At 47.9% G+C, this 25,391-nt stretch overlaps 2 protein-coding genes across 5 annotated transcripts; one reads left to right on the forward strand and one right to left on the reverse strand.

Moving 5' to 3' along the window:
• Positions 1–56: 56 nt before the first annotated feature.
• On the forward strand, positions 57–12,480 carry LOC110495540 (glycerol kinase). 4 transcript variants are annotated; one of them, XM_090239849.1, is made up of 20 exons: positions 57–458; positions 1,520–1,593; positions 1,706–1,812; positions 1,898–1,975; positions 2,087–2,166; positions 2,349–2,486; positions 3,232–3,341; positions 3,453–3,519; positions 3,756–3,773; positions 5,936–5,971; positions 6,086–6,153; positions 6,269–6,311; positions 6,454–6,534; positions 6,667–6,745; positions 6,915–7,011; positions 7,113–7,318; positions 7,441–7,584; positions 9,706–9,792; positions 10,233–10,319; positions 10,875–12,480. In XM_090239849.1, exons 1-20 carry the CDS (start codon positions 366–368, stop codon positions 10,883–10,885), a joined length of 1,704 nt encoding a protein of 567 aa, XP_090095975.1. In that variant the 5' UTR covers positions 57–365; the 3' UTR covers positions 10,886–12,480. The 4 variants fall into 4 exon arrangements, with proteins under 4 accessions (XP_090095975.1, XP_090095977.1, XP_090095976.1 ...); XM_090239851.1 differs by lacking the exon at positions 10,233–10,319; XM_090239850.1 differs by lacking the exon at positions 3,756–3,773 and having other exon boundaries at positions 100–458.
• LOC110497020 (periodic tryptophan protein 2 homolog) lies at positions 12,430–24,345 on the reverse strand. Its single transcript, XM_090239848.1, has 18 exons — positions 24,133–24,345; positions 23,930–24,042; positions 23,579–23,773; positions 23,335–23,478; positions 23,014–23,149; positions 22,423–22,646; positions 22,073–22,216; positions 21,798–21,868; positions 21,568–21,704; positions 21,115–21,263; positions 19,403–19,701; positions 18,976–19,156; positions 18,697–18,844; positions 17,953–18,127; positions 16,001–16,219; positions 15,649–15,799; positions 15,406–15,480; positions 12,430–13,276 (listed from the first exon to the last, which is right to left on the reverse strand). The coding sequence occupies exons 1-18, from the start codon at positions 24,148–24,150 to the stop codon at positions 13,117–13,119; spliced, it is 2,739 nt and encodes a 912-aa protein (XP_090095974.1). The 5' UTR covers positions 24,151–24,345; the 3' UTR covers positions 12,430–13,116.
• Between the last annotated feature and the right edge of the window lie 1,046 nt (positions 24,346–25,391).

The following is a 25,391-nucleotide window of genomic DNA, read 5'->3' on the forward strand; positions in this document are numbered from 1 at the left end:
GTCTATTCGAAGACGCTTCTGACGAGCTGTTAAAGGAAACACCAATCCCTCACGCCATTGGCTATTCGCGCCCTATCCCTGCGCATTGGTTTGGTCTGCGCTATCTGGAATCCTTGGGACGTCCATTGACGTTGATATTTAAAATGGTTACTGTAGGTAAGCGTTATGGTTAGGTAAAAGGGTAGGGACGTCCCAAGGATCCCTGATAGCAATGTTTGGTGCTGCTGCGTCATCAGAAGCAGTCTCACGCATGCGTCTCTGTGAGTTTAAGCGGTCGAAGTGTCAGCAGCTAGGTACAGGCAGCGGCAAAAGAAAACCAGCTACAGTCCAGTGCTAGCCCCGACCACCGCAAGGACACAGGGCACATGAACAGTAGAATGGCTGCGTCTTCGAGCAGGGTAATGCTGGGGCCACTCGTTGCTGCCATTGACCAGGGTACGAGCTCGACGCGGTTCCTGGTGAGTTACAACCCCCGCAGTCGCATTGAATGGTTCTTCTTGCCTAACGGTGAATGTCCTTTAAATAACCTAGTTAGACACCCGGTTGATTTCGTTATAACTCTCCGATTAGCTTTTTAATGTAACCTATATAGCCGTACACATTCTATTCTAGTCCTATCGACGGAATGTTTGTGCTTCCTGCAGATGTGTTGTTTAGTAATCGTTCATTCATGCATGGACACGCAGGACTGTAGTGGGACTAACTAAGGGACAGTTCACTCAATTTTCCTAGCTAATTGACTAAATTACTGTCTTCCTCTTGGATGTAATTTCGGCGACATCCTGAACACACACACACACGCCAGCCCTTTGTTGATAGGACTATCCTGTTCTAATGTGTAGCCGCTATAGAAATGCTGAGTCTGTAATTCATTCATTGTGCAGACCAGCACATCCTCCAGTGCCTGAAGTTTGTGTAACAGTAGGCTTGGAGGGACTCTCTCCTTCACTCTGTCCCAGTCCTCCCCCTGCTGCTATTCCCCTATGGCATCTTCTTACCCCACATTGAAACCAGCTGTTGTGTCCTACGGAAGCCAGTTTGGACCAGAATGGACAGGTTGACGGGTCACCCCTAAAATCTCAATGTTTCACTAGCCCTCTGAAGGGCAGGCAGGAAAGGTGGGTGTGTGTGAAAGCTAATGACTAACAAGGACACTTTTTGATTTGTTAAAGAGCTATCCGTGTTATTGTTGTCACATTTCCTGGAGAGGTGTCTGCTGTTGAGGATACTACTGTGATGGGGCATGGAGCTGTCTGTCCCGTCTCCCTTAACACTGTCCCCTCTTCTCTCCTCTCCCACAACTGATACATCATAACTCTGTGTGCTGTCTCTCCTGTTGTCGTCCGTCTCTCCTGTTGTCGTCCGTCTCTCCTGTTGTCGTCCGTCTCTCCTGTTGTCGTCCGTCTCTCCTGTTTTCATCTGTGTTATCATGAGTTGTTTTTCAGTTCCACTCTGCGGTTTAGGTAGCAGAGATGCTTTGGTCCAGATGTTCACTCCTGTTCTCTCTTCTCATCCCCAGGTGTTCAATGCTAAAACAGCCGAGCTCCTCAGTCACCACCAGGTTGAGATCAACCAGAGTTTCCCCAAGGAAGGGTCGGTACATGCAGCCGTGTTGCCTCTACAAATCCCCTATTAGTTCCATTCAAACTGGATGACCTGTAACCTCTGAGGTCTATTAACCTCTGACCTTTAACCCTCTGTTTAGGTGGGTGGAAGAGGATCCCAAAGAGATTCTGCAGTCTGTGTACGAGTGTATGGAGAGAACCTGTGAGAAACTCACCCAGCTCAATATTGACATCTCCAACATCAAAGGTAAAACACACACACACACACACACGCAAACGTTTCCTCATATTACAGACTGTCACTTTCACTCACCAAACGTGAACCTTTCTAGCCATTGGAGTGACCAATCAGAGAGAGACCACGTTGGTTTGGGACAAAGAGACAGGCGAGCCCCTCTACAATGCTATCGGTGAGATATGAATATGTGCCTGTGTTCACATCTCTTTCCTCATGACCTATAAAGCCATCATCTAAGGCCTGGAAGGATTTTAAAGACCCAGGTTGTGCTGGTTGTGTGCAGTGTGGCTGGACCTGCGGACCCAGTCGACCGTGGAGCGTCTGATCAACAAGACACCTGGGAGAAACAAGAACCATTTGAAGGTGAGACGCCGGGGAACACCGACTGCAGACAGTCATGTTTTATCAGGCCTAGTTTATCTGGACGTCAAAGGCAAATGTCCTAGAAACAATCCAACTATTCCAACTATCTGAAGTAAAACAAAAGAATAAGCTCAGTTCTACCTCTGAGGTATGTGTTATAATTGTCCCCCCTCTCTGCTCAGCACAAGACTGGTCTCCCAATCAGTACGTACTTCAGTGCTGTGAAGCTTCGCTGGCTGATGGATAATGTGGACGAGGTCGCTGAGGCAGTCCTGACACACAGAGCCATGTTCGGCACCGTCGACTCCTGGCTCATCTGGGTAGGAGGGACACACCTCTTTAGATGGGGTTTATGATGTCTGTGTGTGAGTGGTAAGGATAGGAAAGGCCCACCATGGCCTTGTCTACTCCAAGACAAGTTGTCCTCTGTTTCTGACTAGATCTTACATGTGTCCAGTATTGTCTGCCCCCCCCCCACAGTGTCTGACAGGTGTCTGTGTTTGCCCCCCCCCACAGTGTCTGACGGGTGTCTGTGTTTGCCCCCCCCCCCCCACAGTGTCTGACAGGTGTCTGTGTTCCCCCCCCCCCCACAGTGTCTGACAGGTGTCTGTGTTCCCCCCCCCCCCCCCCCCCCCCCCACAGTGTCTGACAGGTGTCTGTGTTTGCCCCCCCCACAGTGTCTGACAGGTGTCTGTGTTCCCCCCCCCCCCCCCCCACAGTGTCTGACAGGTGTCTGTGTTTGCCCCCCCACAGTGTCTGACAGGTGTCTGTGTTTGCCCCCCCACAGTGTCTGACAGGTGTCTGTGTTTGCCCCCCCCCCCCACAGTGTCTGACAGGTGTCTGTGTTTGCCCCCTCCCAGTGTCTGACAGGTGTCTGTGTTCCGTCCCCCCCACAGTGTCTGACAGGTGTCTGTGTTTGCCCCCCCCACAGTGTCTGACAGGTGTCTGTGTTTGCCCCCTCCCAGTGTCTGACAGGTGTCTGTGTTTGCCCCCCCACAGTGTCTGACAGGTGTCTGTTTGCCCCCCCACAGTGTCTGACAGGTGTCTGTGTTTGCCCCCCCACAGTGTCTGACAGGGGGGAAGAGTGGGGGAGTCCACTGCACAGACGTGACCAACGCCAGCAGGACCATGCTGTTTAACATCCACACCCTGGACTGGGACCCAGAGCTTTGCAAGTAGGTGAACATCCAGTACATAGTGTACCCCCTCATACATGTCCATTCAGTGAGACAGACCATATCTTCTGTGTATTTACACTTGTTCCTGTTTTTGACACGTTCTTTCAGGTATTTTGATATTCCAATGGAGATTCTCCCAAAAGTGAGGAGTTCCTCAGAAATCTACGGCTTAATGGTAAGTCCCCATTGTCTTTGTGTGAATGTCTGTGGGTTGGGAGAAGGTGAAGTGTTGCTCTGTCTATTCAACATGCTTATGATTATTATGTAACAACCTGTGCTTAGCTGTACTTCTATCCAATCATAAGCATTTATGAATCACATTCGTAGGGCATGTAGTCTGTTTTTCATAGTCTGTACTTGCTTGAGGTGTTGTCACAAGCATTCTTTTGTGTGTGTCCCTGTTGTCTATAGAAAATATGTTCTAGCCTGGTGAGTATTGGGGTCTTCATCGATGTCCTCATCACTGTTAATGCTCTGTCAGAACGTGATCCCCAGTCATCTTGCTTCTGTGTCAGTGACTGAACCATCCAAAGGTGCATTTCCAAGCCATTGAGAAGACGGTTAGATGTGTTGAGCAAGACTTTAAGGCTTTGAGACAAATATATTTATTTTTAGGGAGTTACGCCTCACCCTAAATGTACTTATAGGGACCCCCCCCCCCCTTTATTGTATAGGATGTAAAGCATTTTAAAAGTTTGGGTGAAACAGATTTTCATGGTACACACATAATATATATATATATTACACACACAAGAGTATGTGGACACCCCTTCAAATTGGTGGAATCGGCTATTTCAGCCACATCCGTTGCTGACAGGTGTATAAAATCGAGCACACAGCCATGCAATCTCCATAGACAAACATTGGCAGTAGAAGGGCCTTACTGAAGAGCTCAGTGACCTTCAACATGGCACTGTCATAGGATGCCACCTTTCCAACAAGTCAGTTTGTCAAATTTCTGCCCTGCTAGAGCTGCCCTGGTCAACTGTAAGTGCTGTTATTGTGAAGAGGAACTATCTCGGAGCAATAATGGCTCGGCCGCGAAATGGTAGACCACACAAGCTCACAGAATGGGACCTTCGAGTGCTGTAGCGCGGAAAAATCGTCTGTCCTCGGTTGCAACAATCACTACTGAGATCCAAACTGCCTCTGGAAGCAACGTCAGCACAATAACTGTTTGTTGGGAGCTTCATGAAATGGGTTTCCATGGCCTAGCAGCCTCACATAAGCCTGAGATCACCATGCACAATACCAAGCGTCTGCTGGAGTGGTGTAAAGCTCGCCACCATTGGACTCTGGAGCAGTGGAAACGCGTGAATCACGCTTCACCATCTGGCAATCCGACGGATGAATCTGGGTTTGGCAGATGCCAGGAGAATGCTACCTGCCCCAATGCATAGTACCAACTGTAAAGTTTGGTGGAGGAGGAATAATGGTCTGGGACTGTTTTTCATGGGTCGCGCTATGCCCCCTAGTTCCAGTAAAGGGAAATCTTAACGCTACAGCATACAATGATATTCTAGACTATTCTGTACTTCCAATTTCGTGGCAACAGTTTGATGAAGGCCCTTTCCTGTTTCAGCATGACATTGCCCCCCGTGCACAAAGCGAGGTCCATACAGAAATGGTTTGTCGAGATCGGTGTTGGAGAACATGACTGGCCTGCACAGAGACCAGACTTAAACCCCATCATCAAACACCTTTGGGATGAATTGGAACGCCGACTGCGAGCCAGGCCTAATCGTCCAACATCAGTGTCCGACCTCAATAATGTTCTTGTGGCTGAATGGAAGCAAGCCCCCGACGCCTGCCCAGAAGAGTGGAGGCTGTTATAGCAGCAAAGGGGGGGACCAACTCCATATCAATACCAATGGTTTTGAGCAGGTGTCCACATGCTTTTGTAGTGTATTTGTAGAACACATCTTGAGTAGTCAGGTCCGACTGAAACAGACACAGACATCCACCAAACCGTTCTGGATCAGATTGGAAATGTACTGGATGGGTGTGTGCTTCCTGCTCCTGTCGTGGCATGCCGCTCCGCTACTGTGGATGATGCCGCCCTACACCTTACTGCAATGCCCCACACCTTGCCCAGGTGTTCAGTGGGCTGCTGTCTACTTCCTGTCTGGCTGCTCCTCATCCTGTTGACATGTTTCTTTCTACAAGCTGTTCTGTAAATCTCTTCACTCTTCCACTCAGTCCCATTTCGGTCATCTCCGTTCCATTTCGATCCCTAGCCCCTTTTGGTGATTTGAGGGTTATAGTGAGTTCAATGGGAGTGACGATATTTGACTTGTGTGCCTTAAACCATTTGTCTCCAAGACAACCGCATTCGTCTGTCTCCTTCATGCTCTTTGATTGGCTGCATCGAGAACTTCTGTTGGCTGTAGCACCGTACTGTAGAGTAAAACACTTCTACAGTCTGTCTGTACACAAGCAACACTTCTACAGCAGCTTGAAACATCAAACTGACATGGCGTTTCATACAGGGAAGAGTCTTTCTTTGCTGGGTCTTGTGGTAACACAGTAGGCCAGAATTCTACGCTGTGAAGCTGGTTCATTTTTCTAACACGTTTTTGTTTCTTTGACAGAAATCGGGCTCTCTTAGTGGCATACCCATCTCAGGGGTAGGTTTGGAAACATCCTGTTTTACTCTGTTCAAGGTCTCTTATTACATTTCCTGATGTTATGAGGAGTAATTGGCACCTGTTCCCACCAATATGAACGGTCTTTGTTTACAGTGTCTTGGGGACCAATCGGCTGCTCTTGTTGGACAGATGTGCTTTCAGGAAGGGCAGGCCAAAAACACGTAAGACTTCTCTCCATAAGGTTTTCATAGCTGGTGATATAACCATGTATTTGGGATGTACTGTAAGATATTTTTCTGTGACAAACGTTAGTGACCAGGTATGATTATCTTTCAGATATGGAACTGGCTGCTTTCTACTCAGAAACACTGGAGCCAAGGTGATTTTCTTCCAAATCATCTTTTAAAAAAAATGTTAAGATGTGGAACATTCATCTGTGACATCACTCAGCCTAGACAGGCATTTGCCTGTCTCTTGAAAGGTCTGTTTTAACATATCTGTTTAACTGCTATCTCTTGCAGCCTGTCATGTCGGACCATGGCCTACTAACCACGGTGGCCTACAAACTAGGTCGAGACAAACCTGCCTGCTACGCGCTAGAGGTAGGCATGGATCATAGATTAAACTTGTACTGCACTATTATGCAGTCATATCTGACCTGATCGGTCTGTTGTCAGTTCTATTTTCTGATTGGTCCTTAATTCCCCTACTGGTCTATGATTGGTCGTTGCCAGGGCTCAGTGGCCATAGCGGGGGCTGTGGTTCGCTGGCTGAAGGACAACCTGGGGATCATTCAGACTTCCACAGAGCTGGGTAAGGGGAAGTCCTTCACAACACTAATAGAGGGGTGTGTTCCAGAACACCTCATGACATAACTCTCTCCCGTCTCCATACCTCCCGTCTCCATACCTCCCGTCTCCATACCTCCCGTCTTCATACCTCCCGTCTCCATACCTCTCCTCCTTGTTTCCTTCATCCTCAGAGAAACTGGCGGCTTCAGTGGGCACGTCGTATGGTTGTTACTTTGTCCCGGCGTTCTCTGGTCTGTACGCTCCCTACTGGGAGCCCAGTGCACGAGGGTGAGTACGTGTCTTTAAATGAGCCCATTCTCTTTCCCTTACATTTGGTAAAGAAGGACCGTTAAATCAAGAAGTGTAAAATATCTCGCTCTCATACACAGGATAATCTGTGGTCTGACTCAGTTCACTAACAAGAGTCACCTGGCCTTCGCTGCATTGGAAGCTGTCTGTTTCCAGACTCGAGAGATCCTGGATGCGATGAACCAGGACAGTGGCATCCCTCTGACCCAGCTCCAGGTGGACGGGGGCATGACCTCCAACAGACTACTGATGCAGCTGCAAGCTGATATACTCTGCATCCCCGTTGGTAAGAGACTCTCTCTCTCTGTTTCTTTGTCTCTATAAGTCTGTCTTTCGCTCGCTCTCTCTCTTTCACACAAACTATGTTTATGTTAATATCCACAATGATAAGGAAGAATGTGTTTGTAGTGAAGCCCTCCATGCCTGAGACCACTGCCCTGGGGGCAGCCATGGCTGCTGGGGCAGCAGAGGGGGTCAGTGTCTGGAGCCTGCGTCCTGAGGACCTCAGTGAGGTCACCTCTGAGAAGTTTGAGCCACAAATCAACCCTGAAGGTAAGGGACATGTAACGCACTGTTACCTTATTTCAATACTAGCAGTTCCTATTTGTTTGAACACAGACCTACAGTAACAGTCAAACGTTTGGACACACCTACTCATTTAAGTGTCTTTATTTTTACTATTTTCTACATTTTAAAATGATAGTGAAGACAAACTATGAAATAACACATGGAATCATGTAGTAACCAAAAAAGTGTTAAACAAATCAAAATATATTTGAGATTCTTCAAAGAAGCCACCCTTTGCCTGGATGACAGCTTTGCACACTCTTGGCTTTTTTATCAACCAGCTTCACCTGGAATGCTTTTCCAACTTGAAGGAGATCCCGCAAATGCTGAGCACTTGTTGGCTGCTTTTCCTTCACTCTGCAGTCCAACTCATCACTCGTCCAAACCAACTCAATTAGGTTGAGGTCGGGTGATTATGGAGGCCAAGTCATATAATGCAGCACTCATCACTCTCCTTCTAGCCCTTACACAGCCTGGAGGTGTGTTGGGTCATTGTCCTGTTGAAAAACAAATGATAGTCCCACTAAGCGCAAACCAGCTGGGATGGCGTATCGCTGCAGAATGCTGTGGTAACCATGCTGGTTGTGTGCCTTGAATTCTAAATAAATCACTGTGTCAGCAGCAAAGCACCATCACACCTCCTGCTCCATGCTTCACGGTGGGAACAACACACGTGGAGATCATCCGTTCACCTATTTTGCGTCTCACAAAGACACGGCAGTTTGAACCAAAAATCTCACATTTGGACTCATCAGACCAAAGCACAGATTTCCACCAGTCTAATGTCCATTGCTTGTGTTTCTTGGCCCAAGCAAGTCTCTTCTTCTTAGTGGTGTCCTTTAGTAGTGGCTTCTTCGCAGCAATTTGATCATGAAGGCCTGTCTCCTCTGAACTGTTGATGTTGAGATGTCTGTTACTTGAACTCTGAAGCATTTATTTGGGCTGCAATCTGAGGTGTAGTTAACTCCAATGAACTTATCCTCTGCAGCAGAGGTAACTCTGGGTCTTTCTTTCCTGTGGCGGTCCTCATGAGAGCCAGTTTCATCATAGCGCTTGATGGGTTTTTGTGACAGCACTTGAAGAAATTTTCAAAGTTCTTTTAAATGTTCCGGATTGACTGACCTTCATGCCATAAAGTAATGATTTAAATAATATTTATTTGACTAGGCAAGTCAGTTAAGAACAAATTCTTATTTACAATGACTGCCTAGCTCGGCCAAACCCGGACGATGCTGGGCCAATTGTGCACCACCCTATGGTACTCCCAATCACGGCCGGTTGTGATAGAGCCTGGAATCGAACCAGGGTCTGTAGTGACACCTCAAGCACTGAGATGCAGTGCCTTAGACCAGCACTACTAAAGGCACTCGGGAGCCCTGTGATGGACTGTTTCTCATATTTGAGCTGTTCTTGCCATAATATGGACTTGATCTTTTACCAAATAGGGCTATCTTCTGTATACCACATCTACCTTGTCACAACACAACTGATTTGCTCAAACGCATTAAGGAGGAAAACAATCCCCAAATGTACTTTTAACAAGGCACACCTGTTAATTGAAATGCATTCCAGGTGACTACCTCATGAAGCTGGTTGAGATAATGCAAAGTGTGGCTTCTTTGAAGAATCTCAAATATAAAATATATATATTTTTGTTTGTTTTGGTAACTACATGATGTGTTATTTCATAGTTTTGATGTCTTCACTATTCTACACTTTAGAAAATGGTTTAAAGTAAAACCCTGGAATGAGTCGGTGTCCAAGGTTTTGACTGGTACTGTAGGTCAAAAGTATTTGTCTCCATTCTGGAGGTAAGGGACACCACTGTTACCGTATCTCATTGCTAGCCGTTCCTATTTGTTTGAACACAGACATAGGTAAATATATCTGTCTGTCTCTGTCTCTCTATGAACCCTGGAGGTCAGGGAGCCTATGGTAAGGACAATATACATGAACCCAGCAAACTGCAAAATGTTTGCTGTTGTGCCCATGTGAATAAATGGGATGATGTATTTATTTCTGTCTTGCTCTCTCCCCCTCTCTCGTGTTCTCCCCCTCTCTCGTGTTCTCCCCCTCTCTCGTGTTCTCCCCCTCTGTGCTCTGTAGAGAGTGAGTTTCGATATGCTCGCTGGAAGAAGGCCGTACAGAGAGCCATGAACTGGGAAACCACTGAACCCATCTCTAATGGAAATGGTAGGGACTGTTCTCCACTTCAATACTGACGGGTTTAATGTAGGCTGCTCCATAATAGCACCGTGTATAACAACCAGGGTCAGTAAGACTGAACAGTGGCGCCCCTAATGAATACAGTGACAGACTGGGTGGCTGTTCCAATTCCTAAAAACACAGTCAACTTCTAAACTGAAAAAGTCCAAGACATTGTAATCTAGAGTGGCGATGTTGTTGTTGAGCTGTAGCCTGGTCCCAGGCCTGTTTGTGCTGTCTTGCCAACTCTTATGGTCATCATCACGCCAATAACCGTAGGAGTTGGCAAGACAGTAGAAATAAAGGGATCTTGGAACAGGCTGGTTAAGCTGTACCCAGAGGTGGTAATTCTGTGTCCCGCTGTTTCTCTCTCTCTCTCTCTCTCTCCTGTCTGGCTTGAATTGGACCTGGGTTTGGACATGGTCCAGGTGAAACTAGTATCTTCAGTAGTGTCCCACTGGGCTTTTACATTCTGGGTAGCATGTTCATGTTAATTGGAGCAAAATACATTGCAGGTCAGTGTCCGCTTTAGTGTGGATGTGCTAACAGTGCATGAGAGAGGTGTGTGTGTGTGTGTGTGTGTGTGTGTGTGTGTGTGTGAAACATGTACTTTGTATGAGCAAGGATGAATCTGACTGAACAGGTGTGTGTGTGTGTGTGTGTGTGAAACATGTACTTTGTATGAGCAAGGATGAATCTGACTGAACAGGTGTGTGTGTGGTGTGTACTCTATCATATAGACTAGCTTTTAGTTGATCTGAGGGATAAAGTGGTGTGTTTGTGGTTAATCTGTATCCTTTGCTCTAACTCTTGTCCTAACAAAGTTAGACTGACTAGTTAGCTCTCCCAACCTGCTTCTACTGCAACAATCACATGCTTTACCTGATCGTTTCTCCTGCAGTAACACCATAGCACCTGCTAGCTCTTCCTTCCAAGACTTAGCGATACTACCAGCTTGCATCAATTGCATGACATTACCCTGTAGTTTCAATCCCTGGCATTTATAGAAAAACATCCCCTCCTATGTGGCCTGGTTTTATTAAACTCTTTCTGTGTTTGTTTTTACCTAGGCCACAGGTAGACTGTGGCCCGTGATGCATTGCAGTGGATCAGAAGGGGCGGGTCCAGGAAAGGACACACCCTGCTCTTCTTCAGTTTTTCCGGACCACTCCCTCCCCGTACTTTTGGTTGAATGGCCAAAACACAAACGTTCCATGTCAACGCTCCAATCCAACCGTTACCTGGGAACCCAACTGTTGGCCTGGAGCCCAGTAGCTGATGGGAACTGTAGTGTGGAATGGACCCAGTATGAATAAATCTGGTGTTTAGGAATGATGTTGCTCTACATCCTAATGGACATTGCTCTTCTTGTGTGACTGCGTGAATGGGGGGGGTGGTGAATATGGGATGGGTTGTGTATGCAATATCTATCCATGTCATTTTTGGTTCCTTGTTTTTTTTGGTCAACGATCAGTTTGTCAAAGGATATTCACTAATGTAGTGCTGTTCACGGAACACAACTCTTCCTCATCTAATCCAAAAACACAATCTGTCAATTGTAACATTGCCCTACTGTCACACATTCCTCCCTTCACTGTTGTGCTTGAACGAGTTCTCCCAACGTTATTTGGGGTTCTGAACGAGTTCTCCCAACGTTATCTTGGAAAGGTAGCCTGATGTTGGTAAGGGCCTTGCAATGAACTGCAATGTGGGTTTCTGGAGCACGTTAGATTTTGTCCTGGGTTTGTTTAGTATGTAAATGGTCTGAGAGATGAACCTTTTCTAACCCTGTTTGGTTGAACCCACTGCCTGGAGAGCAGAACTTGAATCTCGTGGCCCTAAGAAATGGTAATGCAGGGTTATTGTAAAGGACTAGTCTTTGTGGTTACTTTCAAGTTGCCATGTATATAGACAGACTGGTTAAGGATATAGTTGCCCATATGCACTGATTTGGGGGTGGTTAGTGTTCCCCTCTTAGGGAGGACTGGGGTAAGCTGATCCTAGATCTGTGCTCTGGGGCAACTTCACTTCTAAGTGAGAGTTTGTCCCATATGGTACACTGTTCTCTATGTAGAGTATAACCTTTGACTGGGACGCAGCCTGAGTAAGGGACCCATTGTATATGATTTAATGTACCAAAAATAAATGTCTCTGGCAACTGAATACTACTGTAAATTTGGCCAATGGATGCCTTGTCCAGAGTAAGTAAAATAGATATGAAAGGTTTCAGGTTGGAAGACACCCGACTTTAAAGGCTGGATTCAATCCATATCTTGGAAGATCTGCATTACAGCTGGTTGAGATTTAAAGGCGATGTTTGGAGACTGTTCACGGTATGATGACTCAATACGGATTGAATCCAGCAAGGCAGCACAATTCTTGCTTCTGCCTAGTCTGACTGATTTGAGTCTTCATATTTAAAGTCAAATGGAGACCAGTAGCTTTCAAGCCACTCGAGGGACACTTGATTTCTATTGTCACCGGGTATGATTAATGCATCTAGCTGACCCCTGTACTGTGGACATGTATATTTCTCATGTGGTGTTTATGAGATGTCCAAATGTCAGCCTGTACAGACCTGCATATCAGGGTTAGGAAAATGACTTTCAACTTGAATACAGCTGATGATTTTGAATAAAAAGGAAATAAAATGGATTATTTTAGTATCACTAGCAACTCAGCTTGTCACTCAGTCATTCTATAAGATGACAAATATAGAACTGATACTTGGTATCCAAAATAATATTGCGGTCCTTAACTGTATACATTTTCCCCATCACTATTTAAATCACAGGCGCTGGTGGTGATCCAGGTAACTTAACACAACTATTCATCAGTCATTTTTCAAACGGTTTACTACAACAACCACATGTTTACATCTACTTTGTTGTAAATAAACAGATTTTCACTAGCACAGTTTAATCCTTTGTGGTCTGCCACAGTCCTTCTCCTTTGGCCTATTGGTGGCCATCTTGATTTCCCAGAAGGCACTGGGAGAGGCCCTGTGTGATGAGGTCAGTGTCTCTTGGCTACATTCCGATGTTCATCCTAGCATACTACAGTACTTAAAATGCTTGCCCAATACATTGCTTCATTGGAATGTAGCAGTGGTATGCTAGTGTGGATATTGGAACAGAACCTTGTTGAAGCTGCATCACCGTACTCTTGAGTGGCTTCCTCTCCTTGTCTCCTTTCCTTTATCAGTGGTTAGATGTAGAAGAACTGCAGTGGGTCTGCTTCACACCACTCAATGGTTATTCAGGTCAGAGTGGATGAAGGGAAGTCCACCACTCAAGAGGTTGTGGCTGCATCCTACACGAGCATGTCTGTCTCCTCCAGAGAGTCCTCGCTCATCACCTCAGAGTCCTCACTCTCGTCCTTGTCACAGAGAGCGTCCCCCGCTGTCCTCTTCACACCCTTCTGCTTGGACAGGGCGACTGCGTAGCGGATGGTGTACATGTTCCAGTCACAACTGCACAGGACACAGAAACAAATGAACACGACCACATTCCACACTGTTACAGGACACAGAAACAAATGAACACGACCACATTCCACACTGTTACAGGACACAGACACAAATGAACACGACCACATTCCACACTGTTACAGGACACAGAAACAAATGAACACGACCACATTCCACACTGTTACAGGACACAGAAACAAATGAACACGACCACATTCCACACTGTTACAGGACACAGACACAAATGAACACGACCACATTCCACACTGTTACAGGACACAGACACAAATGAACACGACCACATTCCACACTGTTACAGGACACAGACACAAATGAACACGACCACATTCCACACTGTTACAGGACACAGAGACAAATGAACACGACCACATTCCACACTGTTACAGGACACAGAAACAAATGAACACGACCACATTCCACACTGTTACAGGACACAGACACAAATGAACACGACCACATTCCACACTGTTACAGGACACAGAGACAAATGAACACGACCACATTCCACACTGTTACAGGACACAGACACAAATGAACACGACCACATTCCACACTGTTACAGGACACAGAGACAAATGAACACGACCACATTCCACACTGTTACAGGACACAGAGACAAATGAACACGACCACATTCCACACTGTTACAGGACACAGAGACAAATGAACACGACCACATTCCACACTGTTACAGGACACAGACACAAATGAACACGACCACATTCCACACTGTTACAGGACACAGAGACAAATGAACACGACCACATTCCACACTGTTACAGGACACAGACACAAATGAACACGACCACATTCCACACTGTTACAGGACACAGAGACAAATGAACACGACCACATTCCACACTGTTACAGGACACAGAGACAAATGAACACGACCACATTCCACACTGTTACAGGACACAGAGACAAATGAACACGACCACATTCCACACTGATACAGGACACAGAGACAAATGAACACGACCACATTCCACACTGTTACAGGACACAGAGACAAATGAACACGACCACATTCCACACTGTTACAGGACACAGAGACAAATGAACACGACCACATTCCACACTGTTACAGGACACAGAGACAAATGAACACGACCACATTCCACACTGTTACAGGACACAGAGACAAATGAACACGACCACATTCCACACTGTTACAGGACACAGAGACAAATGAACACGACCACATTCCACACTGTTACAGGACACAGAGACAAATGAACACGACCACATTCCACACTGTTACAGGACACAGACACAAATGAACACGACCACATTCCACACTGTTACAGGACACAGAGACAAATGAACACGACCACATTCCCCACTGTTACAGGACACAGAGACAAATGAACACGACCACATTCCACACTGTTACAGGACACAGAGACAAATGAACACGACCACATTCCACACTGATACAGGACACAGAGACAAATGAACACGACCACATTCCACACTGTTACAGGACACAGACACAAATGAACACGACCACATTCCACACTGTTACAGGACACAGAGACAAATGAACACGACCACATTCCACACTGTTACAGGACACAGAGACAAACGAACACGACCACATTCCACACTGATACAGGACACAGAGACAAATGAACACGACCACATTCCACACTGTTACAGGACACAGAGACAAATGAACACGACCACATTCCACACTGATACAGGACACAGAGACAAATGAACACGACCACATTCCACACTGTTACAGGACACAGAGACAAATGAACACGACCACATTCCACACTGTTACAGGACACAGAAACAAATGAACACGACCACATTCCACACTGTTGCAGGACACAGACACAAATGAACACGACCACATTCCACACTGTTACAGGACACAGAGACAAATGAACACGACCACATTCCACACTGTTACAGGACACAGAGACAAATGAACACGACCACATTCCACACTGTTACAGGACACAGAGACAAATGAACACGACCACATTCCACACTGTTGCAGGACACACACACACACAGATCTGTACCGAGACAAAACATAACTTTGTGAGAAAAGAAAAAGTTAAAATAAGAGAGAGGTGTAATATATTTGGACTTACAGTTTTGAGAGATCCTCAAAGTGTTTCTGAATACTCTTCTGCAGTGACTGAATGGTGGGGAGAACAGCTCCTGACCTGATCACCACAAACCAGTGTTTATCAGTCTGCCCTCTGCTGTGGCTTCACAATCCTTTAAATGACTCTACAAGATGGCCTGTCTCCTCTCAGTAAATGGTCAACTGTTTTTGATACGGAAGAAAACAGGCTTATTTCTATGGTGTGTTTGTGGCCAGCAGTACCCACCTGGTTTTGAGTTTCTGTCCATGCTGCGTGAGGAGAGACTGGGACCAGCTCAGGTAGAACTGCAGGTGACCACATCGCTCCAGGGCTGATGCTATGAAACCTAACAGTTTCTCTACATAGACGTCAGGCAGGGAGCCGCACACCACGGTGACTAAAACACACACACACAGGACATGCTGATGGCGTGTGACTACTTCCATGATAATCTACTCGTCTGTGGTTACAAAAAACTAACTCTTACATCCTCCAATACCCAACCTCTCATTTTTACAAACAAGTACAGATCGCAGCACTTTTTACCAGAAATTAAAGTCACATGACATTATTCAATTAAATGCCCATGAGCACTCACTCTGGTGGTGTGGCACGGCCTCCAGGACTTCTTGTGTGAGGGCGGTCTCGTTGAGGCGGAACGCCAGCACGATGGCTGCTGCCCACTTGGCCTGGCGCAGCTGTCGGCGGACGCTGGCGGGGGTCACGTCCAGGTCAAGGTCGTAGGGGTCAAATACCAGCGCCCCGTCCAGAGAGTAGGTTAGCAGACCCTCCGTGGAGGTAGCAGCCCAGCTACGACCTGAGAAAAGAGAGAGGTGGAGGGAGAAGAGAGAGGTGGAGGGAGAAAAGAGGTGGAGAGAGGTGGAGGGAGAAGAGAGAGGTGGAGGGAGAAGAGAGAGGTGGAGGGAGAAGAGAGAGGTGGAGGGGAAAGAGAGAAGAGAGAGGTGGAGGGGAAAGAGAAGAAGAGAGGTGGAGGGGAAAGAGAGAAGAGAGAGGTGGAGGGGAAAGAGAGAGGTGGAGGGAGAAGAGAGAGGTGGAGGGAGAAGAGAGAAGAGAGAGGTGGAGGGGAAAGAGAGAGGTAGAGGGAGAAGAGAAGAGAGAGGTGGAGGGAGAAGAGAGAAGAGAGGTGGAGGGGAAAGAGAGAGGTGGAGGGAGAAGAGAGAAGAGAGAGGTGGAGGGGAAAGAGAAGAGAGAGGGAGGGGAAAGAGAAGAGAGAGGTGGAGGGGAAAGAGAAAAGAGATGGAGGGGAAAGAGAAGAGAGGTGGAGGGGAAGAGAAGAGAGGTGGAGGGGAAAGAGAAGAGAGGTGGAGGGGAAAGAGAAGAGAGGTGGAGGGGAAGAGAAGAGAGGTGGAGGGGAAAGAGAAGAGAGGTGGAGGGAGAAGAGAGGTGGAGGGGAAAGAGAAGAGAGGTGGAGGGGAAAGAGAGAAGAGAGAGGTGGAGGGGAAAGAGAGAGGTGGAGGGAGAAGAGAGAGGTGGAGGGAGAAGAGAGAAGAGAGAGGTGGAGGGGAAAGAGAGAGGTAGAGGGAGAAGAGAAGAGAGAGGTGGAGGGAGAAGAGAGAAGAGAGGTGGAGGGGAAAGAGAGAGGTGGAGGGAGAAGAGAGAAGAGAGAGGTGGAGGGGAAAGAGAAGAGAGAGGGAGGGGAAAGAGAAGAGAGAGGTGGAGGGGAAAGAGAAAAGAGATGGAGGGGAAAGAGAAGAGAGGTGGAGGGGAAGAGAAGAGAGGTGGAGGGGAAGAGAAGAGAGGTGGAGGGGAAAGAGAAGAGAGGTGGAGGGGAAAGAGAAGAGAGGTGGAGGGGAAAGAGAAGAGAGGTGGAGGGGAAAGAGAAGAGAGGTGGAGGGGAAAGAGAAGAGAGGTGGAGGGGAAAGAGAAGAGAGGTGGAGGGGAAAGAGAAGAGAGGTGGAGGGGAAGAGAAGAGAGGTGGAGGGGAAAGAGAAGAGAGGTGGAGGGGAAAGAGAAGAGAGGTGGAGGGGAAAGAGAAGAGAGGTGGAGGGGAAAGAGAAGAGAGGTGGAGGGGAAAGAGAAGAGAGGTGGAGGGGAAAGAAGAGAGGTGGAGGGGAAAGAGAAGAGAGGTGGAGGGGAAAGAGAAGAGAGGTGGAGGGGAAAGATAAGAGAGGTGGAGGGGAAAGATAAGAGAGGTGGAGGGGAAAGAGAAGAGAGGTGGAGGGGAAAGAGAAGAGAGGTGGAGGGGAAAGAGAAGAGAGGTGGAGGGGAAAGAGAAGAGAGGTGGAGGGGAAAGAGAAGAGAGGTGGAGGGGAAGAGAAGAGAGGTGGAGGGGAAAGAGAAGAGAAGAGAGGTGGAGGGGAAGAGAAGAGAGGTGGAGGGGAAAGAGAAGAGAGAGGTGGAGGGGAAAGAGAAGAGAAGAGAGGTGGAGGGGAAAGATAAGAGAAGAGAGGTGGAGGGGAAAGATAAGAGAAGAGAGGTGGAGGGGAAAGATAAGCGTTGACATTGGATATCCGTGGTACAGAACGATGCACCAGGTGGACTCTTCAGCAGAACCAGCTCAGATGAGACACTTGTAATCCTGATACTAACCAGTAGGAGAGAAGCGGAGAGAGCTCACTCTGATTTCAGGCTTGAAATGGCGAGAGCTCATGTCTCCTTTCCTAACCCCTGGCAGACTGAGCTCTACCCCGTCCCCATCGCCCACCCCCTCATCCACCAGCGCCAGACTCCCAAACTCTGTCATTTTCCTCCGGTCCAAGAACTCCTGAAGGAGATAGAAAACAGACGAGATCAATCTCACGCAACATCTGACCAGAAGACAGCTAGCCGCCATTCTATTAGCACAGTGTACTGTGTATATGCTCTGTAGGTGTACTGTATATATGCTCTGTAGGTGTACTGTATATATGCTCTGTAGGTGTACTGTATATATGCTCTGTAGGTGTACTGTATATATGCTCTGAAGGTGTACTGTATATATGCTCTGTAGGTGTACTGTATATATGCTCTGAAGGTGTACTGTATATATGCTCTGAAGGTGTACTGTATATATGCTCTGAAGGTGTACTGTATATATGCTCTGTAGGTGTACTGTATATATGCTCTGAAGGTGTACTGTATATATGCTCTGTAGGTGTACTGTATATATGCTCTGAAGGTGTACTGTGTATATGCTCTGTAGGTGTACTGTATATATGCTCTGTAGGTGTACTGTATATATGCTCTGAAGGTGTACTGTATATATGCTCTGTAGGTGTACTGTATATATGCTCTGTAGGTGTACTGTATATATGCTCTGTAGGTGTACAGGTCAACCTGTGGTCACTATTGTACCTCCATGGCGTCCAGGGACAGGTTGCAGGAGATCTCAAACTTCTTCATGAGGATCTGTTCTCTGATGTTGTAGATGCAGACAAACTTGGACTGGCCTCCAGCCAGGATGGACTCCCCGTCTGCAGAGTAGCACAGCGATGTGAAGGACCTGGAATACACAGTACGGGTGGCCACACTTAATGCCCGAAGGGAAGGTAATTGCTAAGAGGCTGCCAGGGAAATGAACTGTTGGTCCAATAACCAGGACCCTGGCAGAAACACACAGGTTATTCCACTCACTTGCCCTTGGCAGACTGTTTGGAGGTGATCTTCTCGGTCTCCTTGCGTCCCATCTTCAGGTCGTGGCGTCCGCTGATCGAGCCTGTCTGATTGGCTGACTGGGGGCTCCAGAAGGAGATCTCTCCGTCCAGCGTGGCCACGGCCAGCTCCTGACCATCCGGCCGGTACGACACCGCCAGGCCTGCACAACCAATCGGACACAGAGACATTCATTCAGTGTTTCCCCTACTACCATTACTTCCGCTGAATCCCAAATCGTCTCTACACTCGGCCACACTACGACTAAGTGTCTGTCTGGAAACAACTAACAACTCTGGATTAGGAAAATTAGGAAGAAATGCTAATTTAGCAGGAAACTATCCCATTAACATGACTGTCAGTCAGAGAGCTGTGGAAGGGACTGAGGGGAGACTGAGGCGGGACTTACCATCAGAGGTGAGACGGAGCGTCTCTTTGGTCTGCCAGCTGTCCATCATGTCCCAGAGGCGGACCGTCTTGTCCCATGATGCACTGGCCAGGATGGACTGCACCGGGCTGAAACACAGACAGCTCACCGGGCCCTCGTGGCCCCCCAGGACCTCTAGCAGGCGTCCAGTTTGCATGGACCAGATGAAGACCTCGAAGGAGTCCTGGGCCCCAGCGCTCACCAGGTCCCCGCTCGGGTCCACCGCCAGAGACGAGAACTGGGCCGGCCGCGGAGACGTGAACGTACGGAAGTTACGGTACCTGTGTAGATACAGGAGTTCCAGACAATCAACTATCAGTATGAACCACTCATTAACCATAGAGCCTGTGTCTCTATGAAACCTTCCTAGTGGATGTGATTGAAATCAACTATCAGTATGAACCACTCATTAACCATAGAGCCTGTGTCTCTATGAAACCTTCCTAGTGGATGTGATTGAAAGGGAAAACATGTTTCCTGGAAGGTTTATATAATGTTGCATTGCTAGTTTGTTGTCGTTTTAATTGAGTATTGTGCATGTCTGTCTTAAACAGGTTTGTGGTGTGGTGTGTAGGAGTGGTGTGTAGGCGTGGTGTGTAGGCGTGGTGTGTAGGCGTGGTGTGTAGGCGTGGTGTGTAGGCGTGGTGTGTAGGCGTGGTGTGTAGGCGTGGTGTGTAGGCGTGGTGTGGAGGCGTGGTGTGTAGGTGTGGTGTGTAGGCGTGGTGTGTAGGCGTGGTGTGGTAGGCGTGGTGTGTAGGCGTGGTGTGTAGGCGTGGTGTGTAGGCGTGGTGTGTAGGTGTGGTGTGTAGGCGTGGTGTGTAGGCGTGGTGTGTAGGCGTGGTGTGTAGGTGTGTAGGTGTGGCGTGGTGTGTAGGTGTGGTGTGTAGGCGTGTAGGTGTGGCGTGGTGTGTAGGTGTGGCGTGGTGTGTCGGTGTGGCGTGTAGGCGTGGTGTGTAGGCGTGTAGGCGTGGTGTGTAGGCGTGGTGTGTAGGCGTGGTGTGTAGGCGTGGTGTGTAGGCGTGGTGTGTAGGCGTGGTGTGTAGGCGTGGTGTGTAGGTGTGGTGTGTAGGCATGGTGTGTAGGTGTGGTGTGTAGGCGTGGTGTGTAGGCGTGGTGTGTAGGTGTGGTGTGTAGGTGTGGTGTGTAGGTGTGGTGTGTAGTGTAGGTGTGGCGTGGTGTGGTGTGGTGTGTAGGCGTGGTGTGTAGGTGTGGCGTGGTGTGTAGGTGTGGCGTGGTGTGTAGGTGTGGCGTGTAGGCGTGGTGTGTAGGTGTGGTGTGTAGGTGTGGCGTGGTGTGTAGGTGTGGTGTGGCGTGGTGTGTAGGTGTGGTGTGTAGGTGTGGCGTGTAGGCGTGGTGTGTAGGCGTGGTGTGTAGGTGTGGCGTGGTGTGTAGGTGTGGCGTGGTGTGTAGGCGTGGTGTGTAGGTGTGGTGTGTAGGCGTGGTGTGTAGGCGTGGTGTGTAGGTGTGGCGTGGTGTGTAAGCGTGGTGTGTAGGCGTGGTGTGTAGGTGTGGCGTGTAGGTGTGGTTTGTAGGCGTGGTGTGTAGGTGTGGTGTGTAGGCGTGGTGTGTAGGTGTGGTGTGTAGGCGTGGTGTGTAGGTGTGGTGTGGTGTGTAGGCGTGGTGTGTAGGTGTGGCGTGTAGGTGTGGTGTGTAGGCGTGGTGTGAAGCGACCTTCACCAGGTGTCTTCTCTTACCTGTGCAGGTCGAAGGCTCGGACCGTTCCATCCAGGGAGGCGCTGACGATGACAAAGCCTCTGGAGGTGAAGGTGACATTAGTGACAGAGCTGGTGTGTTCTGTGAACGTGACGAAGCACAAGCCGCTGGTCATGTTCCACACTTTCACCTGAAACACAGAAAACCATCAGCATTCACATGCCTGTTTGAAAACACAGGAAAATCCTGCTGTTACCTAACCATAGAATCATTTGGGGGGGTGCTTATACTTGTTGTATAATTAAATTGTGTTTCTTGCATATCTCAACTCCCCCTAAAGCTCCCGCAGGGAGTGGGGTCACGGCCAGGGTCACTATTTTCATGACCTTGGTATTCCAAAAATGTCGTATCATTCAGCCAACGTGGTTTGGCACAACAGAACAACGGAGATACAGCAGCTAACAGGCCATGGAGAAAAACGTATAAGAACTCACTTTCCCATCATCCCCTCCTGTAGCGATGTACTGTCCGTCGGGGGAGTAAGCCAGGGCGGCCATGTTGTTGAAGTGTCCCTGCTGTTTGAACACGTAGGATTCACTCTGCCACTCCCACACCAGCAGCTGGCCCAGACCTGGACAACACACGGTCACATGTCACACGGGTAATTGATGATATTTGGGATGTGCTAGTTGGGTATGTTAATTGAGACACCATGAGACCATACCTGAGCAGCCAAAGCCTATCCAGTCGCCAGAGCTGTTCATTGACACTGTGGCGATCCTCTGGTCTGAGATACTGAGAGAACACATGAAAACATACAGGCTCAGTTATTGCTACTAGCCAATAATACAACAAAACCTAATTGTCTTAACAACTTATGATGAATGACACCCACGAGCAAGAACTGCAGACTTGGGGCCTGAATGAAACTGGTCATTGAGTGGTTCAACAGTCAAGGAGTTAGTGTGTGTGCGTGTGTCTGTGTGTATGACCCCTGACCTTAGGGAGTGGATGAGGTTGAACTCGGGCAGTTCGTGGAGATGGAAGATCCCTGAGGCGAACCCAGTCACCAGGATGTGTGTGGGCTTGTGGAACGCTGCAGCCGTCAGGTTGTTGAAGTCACCCTCCTTGTTAAAGAAGTGTCTGATGGAGACCAACACAACAGGCAGCGTCCAATCAGAAACCAACCTCACATCGGTAACACTCAGTCGGCCCAAAACAAATGTAAGTATCATCAATGTTTATTTGTAAATGGCTTGGTAAGAGTTGGTTAGACTCCTGGCCAGACAAGCCGTTGGCAGTCTGCTGCTGTACCACAGATACTTCAACATGTTTGTGAGATGACATACTTGCTCCTCTGTTTGTATCTGACGTTCTTGGTTCCCTCCTTCTCCTTGGGTCTTTCTCCTTTCCCTCTGATCACCTCTCCTCTGGGCTCTTCCTCCTCTCCTTCTCCTCTCTCCTTCTCCTCTCCTCTCTCCGCTGGTAGCCTGGTCTTTCTCAGAACCAGCCCGTCCAGCTCCGTATCACTCTCCCACACACACAGCGTCCCATCCTGGCTCACTGTGTACAACTGGAACACACACATATTCAGCAGGTCACTATGGAAACATGTACACACACACACACTTAAAGGGATACTTTGGGGTTTTGGCATGATAGCAGATACCCATACACTTCAAGTCATTGTGCTACCTCTAACGTCCTTCATACTGGACACAGAGACATAAACATGGTATCCACCAGTTTGTCAGACTGTTGAAGTAGACAAAGGGCCTCGTTGACAACATCCTGAAGCATCCCTTTAACTCACACACGGTAAATGATGCACAAGCACACGCAGGTTCCAATCTGCAAACACACACAGGGCACATAGAGAAACCCAGAACATGTTGGACACAGAGAAGGGCTGAGGGGGAAACCCGAGAGAGAACACTCACATCTAAACTGTCCTTCTCGAAGAAGCAGCCCACCATGATGTCCTTGTGTCCCCCCAGAGAGTAGTAGATGAGGTTGGACCAGCGCTCGGCTCCAAACACCCAGGTAGACATGTCTTTGCTGCCCACCACAAAGCACCTGCGTGGGGGAAACAGAGTTAAGGCAGGGGGTTTCTCTCTACTACTACCATTATATAATGAAGGGTCACAAGACAAAACTGTGTACTGGGGGATGCTAAACTCCAGTGGTCGGGGTAAGCAGTGTTAGCTGGTTTTCCATTGCCAGGTGACATGAAACCTGCTCTAGGTGGGCCAGTGACTTACTTGGAGTCGTCGGTCCAGTCGATGCAGGTGGTCTCATCGTAGGGTCCGTAGTAGCTCTTGTCCAAGACAAAGGCATTGAACTCCCGGTTCCTCCCGGGAGCGTGGTACATCAACGCTACATTCTCCTTGGTTACCACAAACTTCCTGAGGACCAGGAGAGAGTCACACCAACAGACATTAGGCTACATCAGCTGATGTAATGATGTAGCAATGCAGCGTGTGTCGTGATGTGTGAGGGACTAACCTGCCATCAGGAGAGAAGCGGATACTGGCCACAGGTTTGTGGAAGTGGAAGTGATGGAGAACAGCCCTTGTGATCAGGCTGATCAGCAACGCTGCTCCATCTTCATCCACCAGTATAGCCAGGTTCCCATCGGGGGAGAGGCCGACACAGGTGATGTTCTTGGCAGTGGACACTGGCAGTGTCTCTGACTTGTTGCTGTTAGAAAGAGAACGTGATCAGTTAGTCTGTTCTCCAAATGCAATAAGTAAAAAACGTATTTTAATCAACACAGTCTTGTAAAGGAATCTAGCTAGCTATAACATGGAGCTAGTTAGCAGATACAAGGAATCCTATAATCAGATGCCATCTTACTTTTTTAGATCAAAGACGGAGATGCGGTTTCCCACCGGACTTATCACAGAGTTGCCATCCTTGGAGAAACTCAGATTCCCACGACGATACACAGCTCCCAACAAATTGGAAAACTGGAGGCAGAAATTAGAAAGATTAGCTAACTAACTAACTAACCACTAAAGCTAGCAAGCAGATACAGACTACTAAATGGTATCATTTACCCTGTAAGCAAACTTCATGTTGGTAGTTGTTCTCTATATTTGTTATTATTTAAATTATCATAAACATCACAGCAAGAGTACATTCATTTATTTCAAGCATGCCACACATGTGTCGGCATGTTGACAGTAGTCATTTCCGTGTGTAAAAAGGGCAATTTACGAGTTGTTAGGGAAATCTACAGAGCCCTCTAGCGTCGAGGAGGGTATAAATGCACGTGAAAGTGAAAAGTTACAAATATTGTTTTGAGACCATACAAAACTCCTCAAGGTGACTTTAATAAACTGGTATGTTACACAATTTAAATAGCCTCCTATATTGCCATATATATCCGTGGGAACCCCATAACCCTGAGTCATAAGCAAAGCTTTGTAGCTTTACATTGTGCAGACGGATAAACTTGTAAAGAATGTTAATCCAATTACAAAGTAGGTTAGATGGTGTTTACTCTTGACAGATTAACATATTAGGAAGAAACAGTAAACAATCAGCTCCCTGCAGACAAAGTGCACATTATTTACCTACAGGATTGTACTAGATCATTGATCATAAGATGTAATTGTGCACCAGAACTGAATGCTGCATACACCAATCCTGTCTGTCCCAATAATTCATTCACAATAGATAGTCCCCAAATATCAGACAACAGACAGAGGGGGGGGGGGGGGACGGGACAGAGAGAGACAGAGAGAGAGACGGAGAGAGAGAGAGACAGACAGAGACGGAGAGAGAGAGAGAGAGTAGGACAGAGGGACAGAGGGAGGCGGAGAGAGAGAGACAGACAGAGACGGAGAGAGAGAGAGTGAGACAGAGAACGAGACGGAGAGAGAGAGACAGACAGAGACGGAGAGAGAGAGAGAGAGAGTGAGACAGAGAACGAGACGGAGAGAGAGAGAGTCAAAGAGAGATGGAGAGAGAGGGTGGGGGGGGGGGGGGGGGGGGGCTACAGAACTGTCTGAGAAGAACAGTTTTCAAAGGAAGGATGGCATTCTGGTGGAATATTTTCCCGGAAGGAACGGAGCTGGAAGTGTTCTCTCATGTCATGCAGATCATTGATCGTATTGGGGATATCTTGTCATCAGAGCCCACCATAGACCCCGAGCTTGAGGGAGATGATGACGAGGATGATGAAGAAGAAACAGATTATAGCTCTGATGATAGTGAGGAAGACATGAGTGCAGCTAACACAGTAAAGGATGGTGAGGTGGTACAGGGAACATCATCATCATCATCATCACAACCACATAGGTCGCTGTTCTCT

Source organism: Oncorhynchus mykiss, chromosome 7, assembly GCF_057628025.1.
Source record: "Oncorhynchus mykiss isolate SJ-2025 chromosome 7, ASM5762802v1, whole genome shotgun sequence".
Lineage (NCBI taxonomy): Eukaryota > Metazoa > Chordata > Actinopteri > Salmoniformes > Salmonidae > Oncorhynchus > Oncorhynchus mykiss.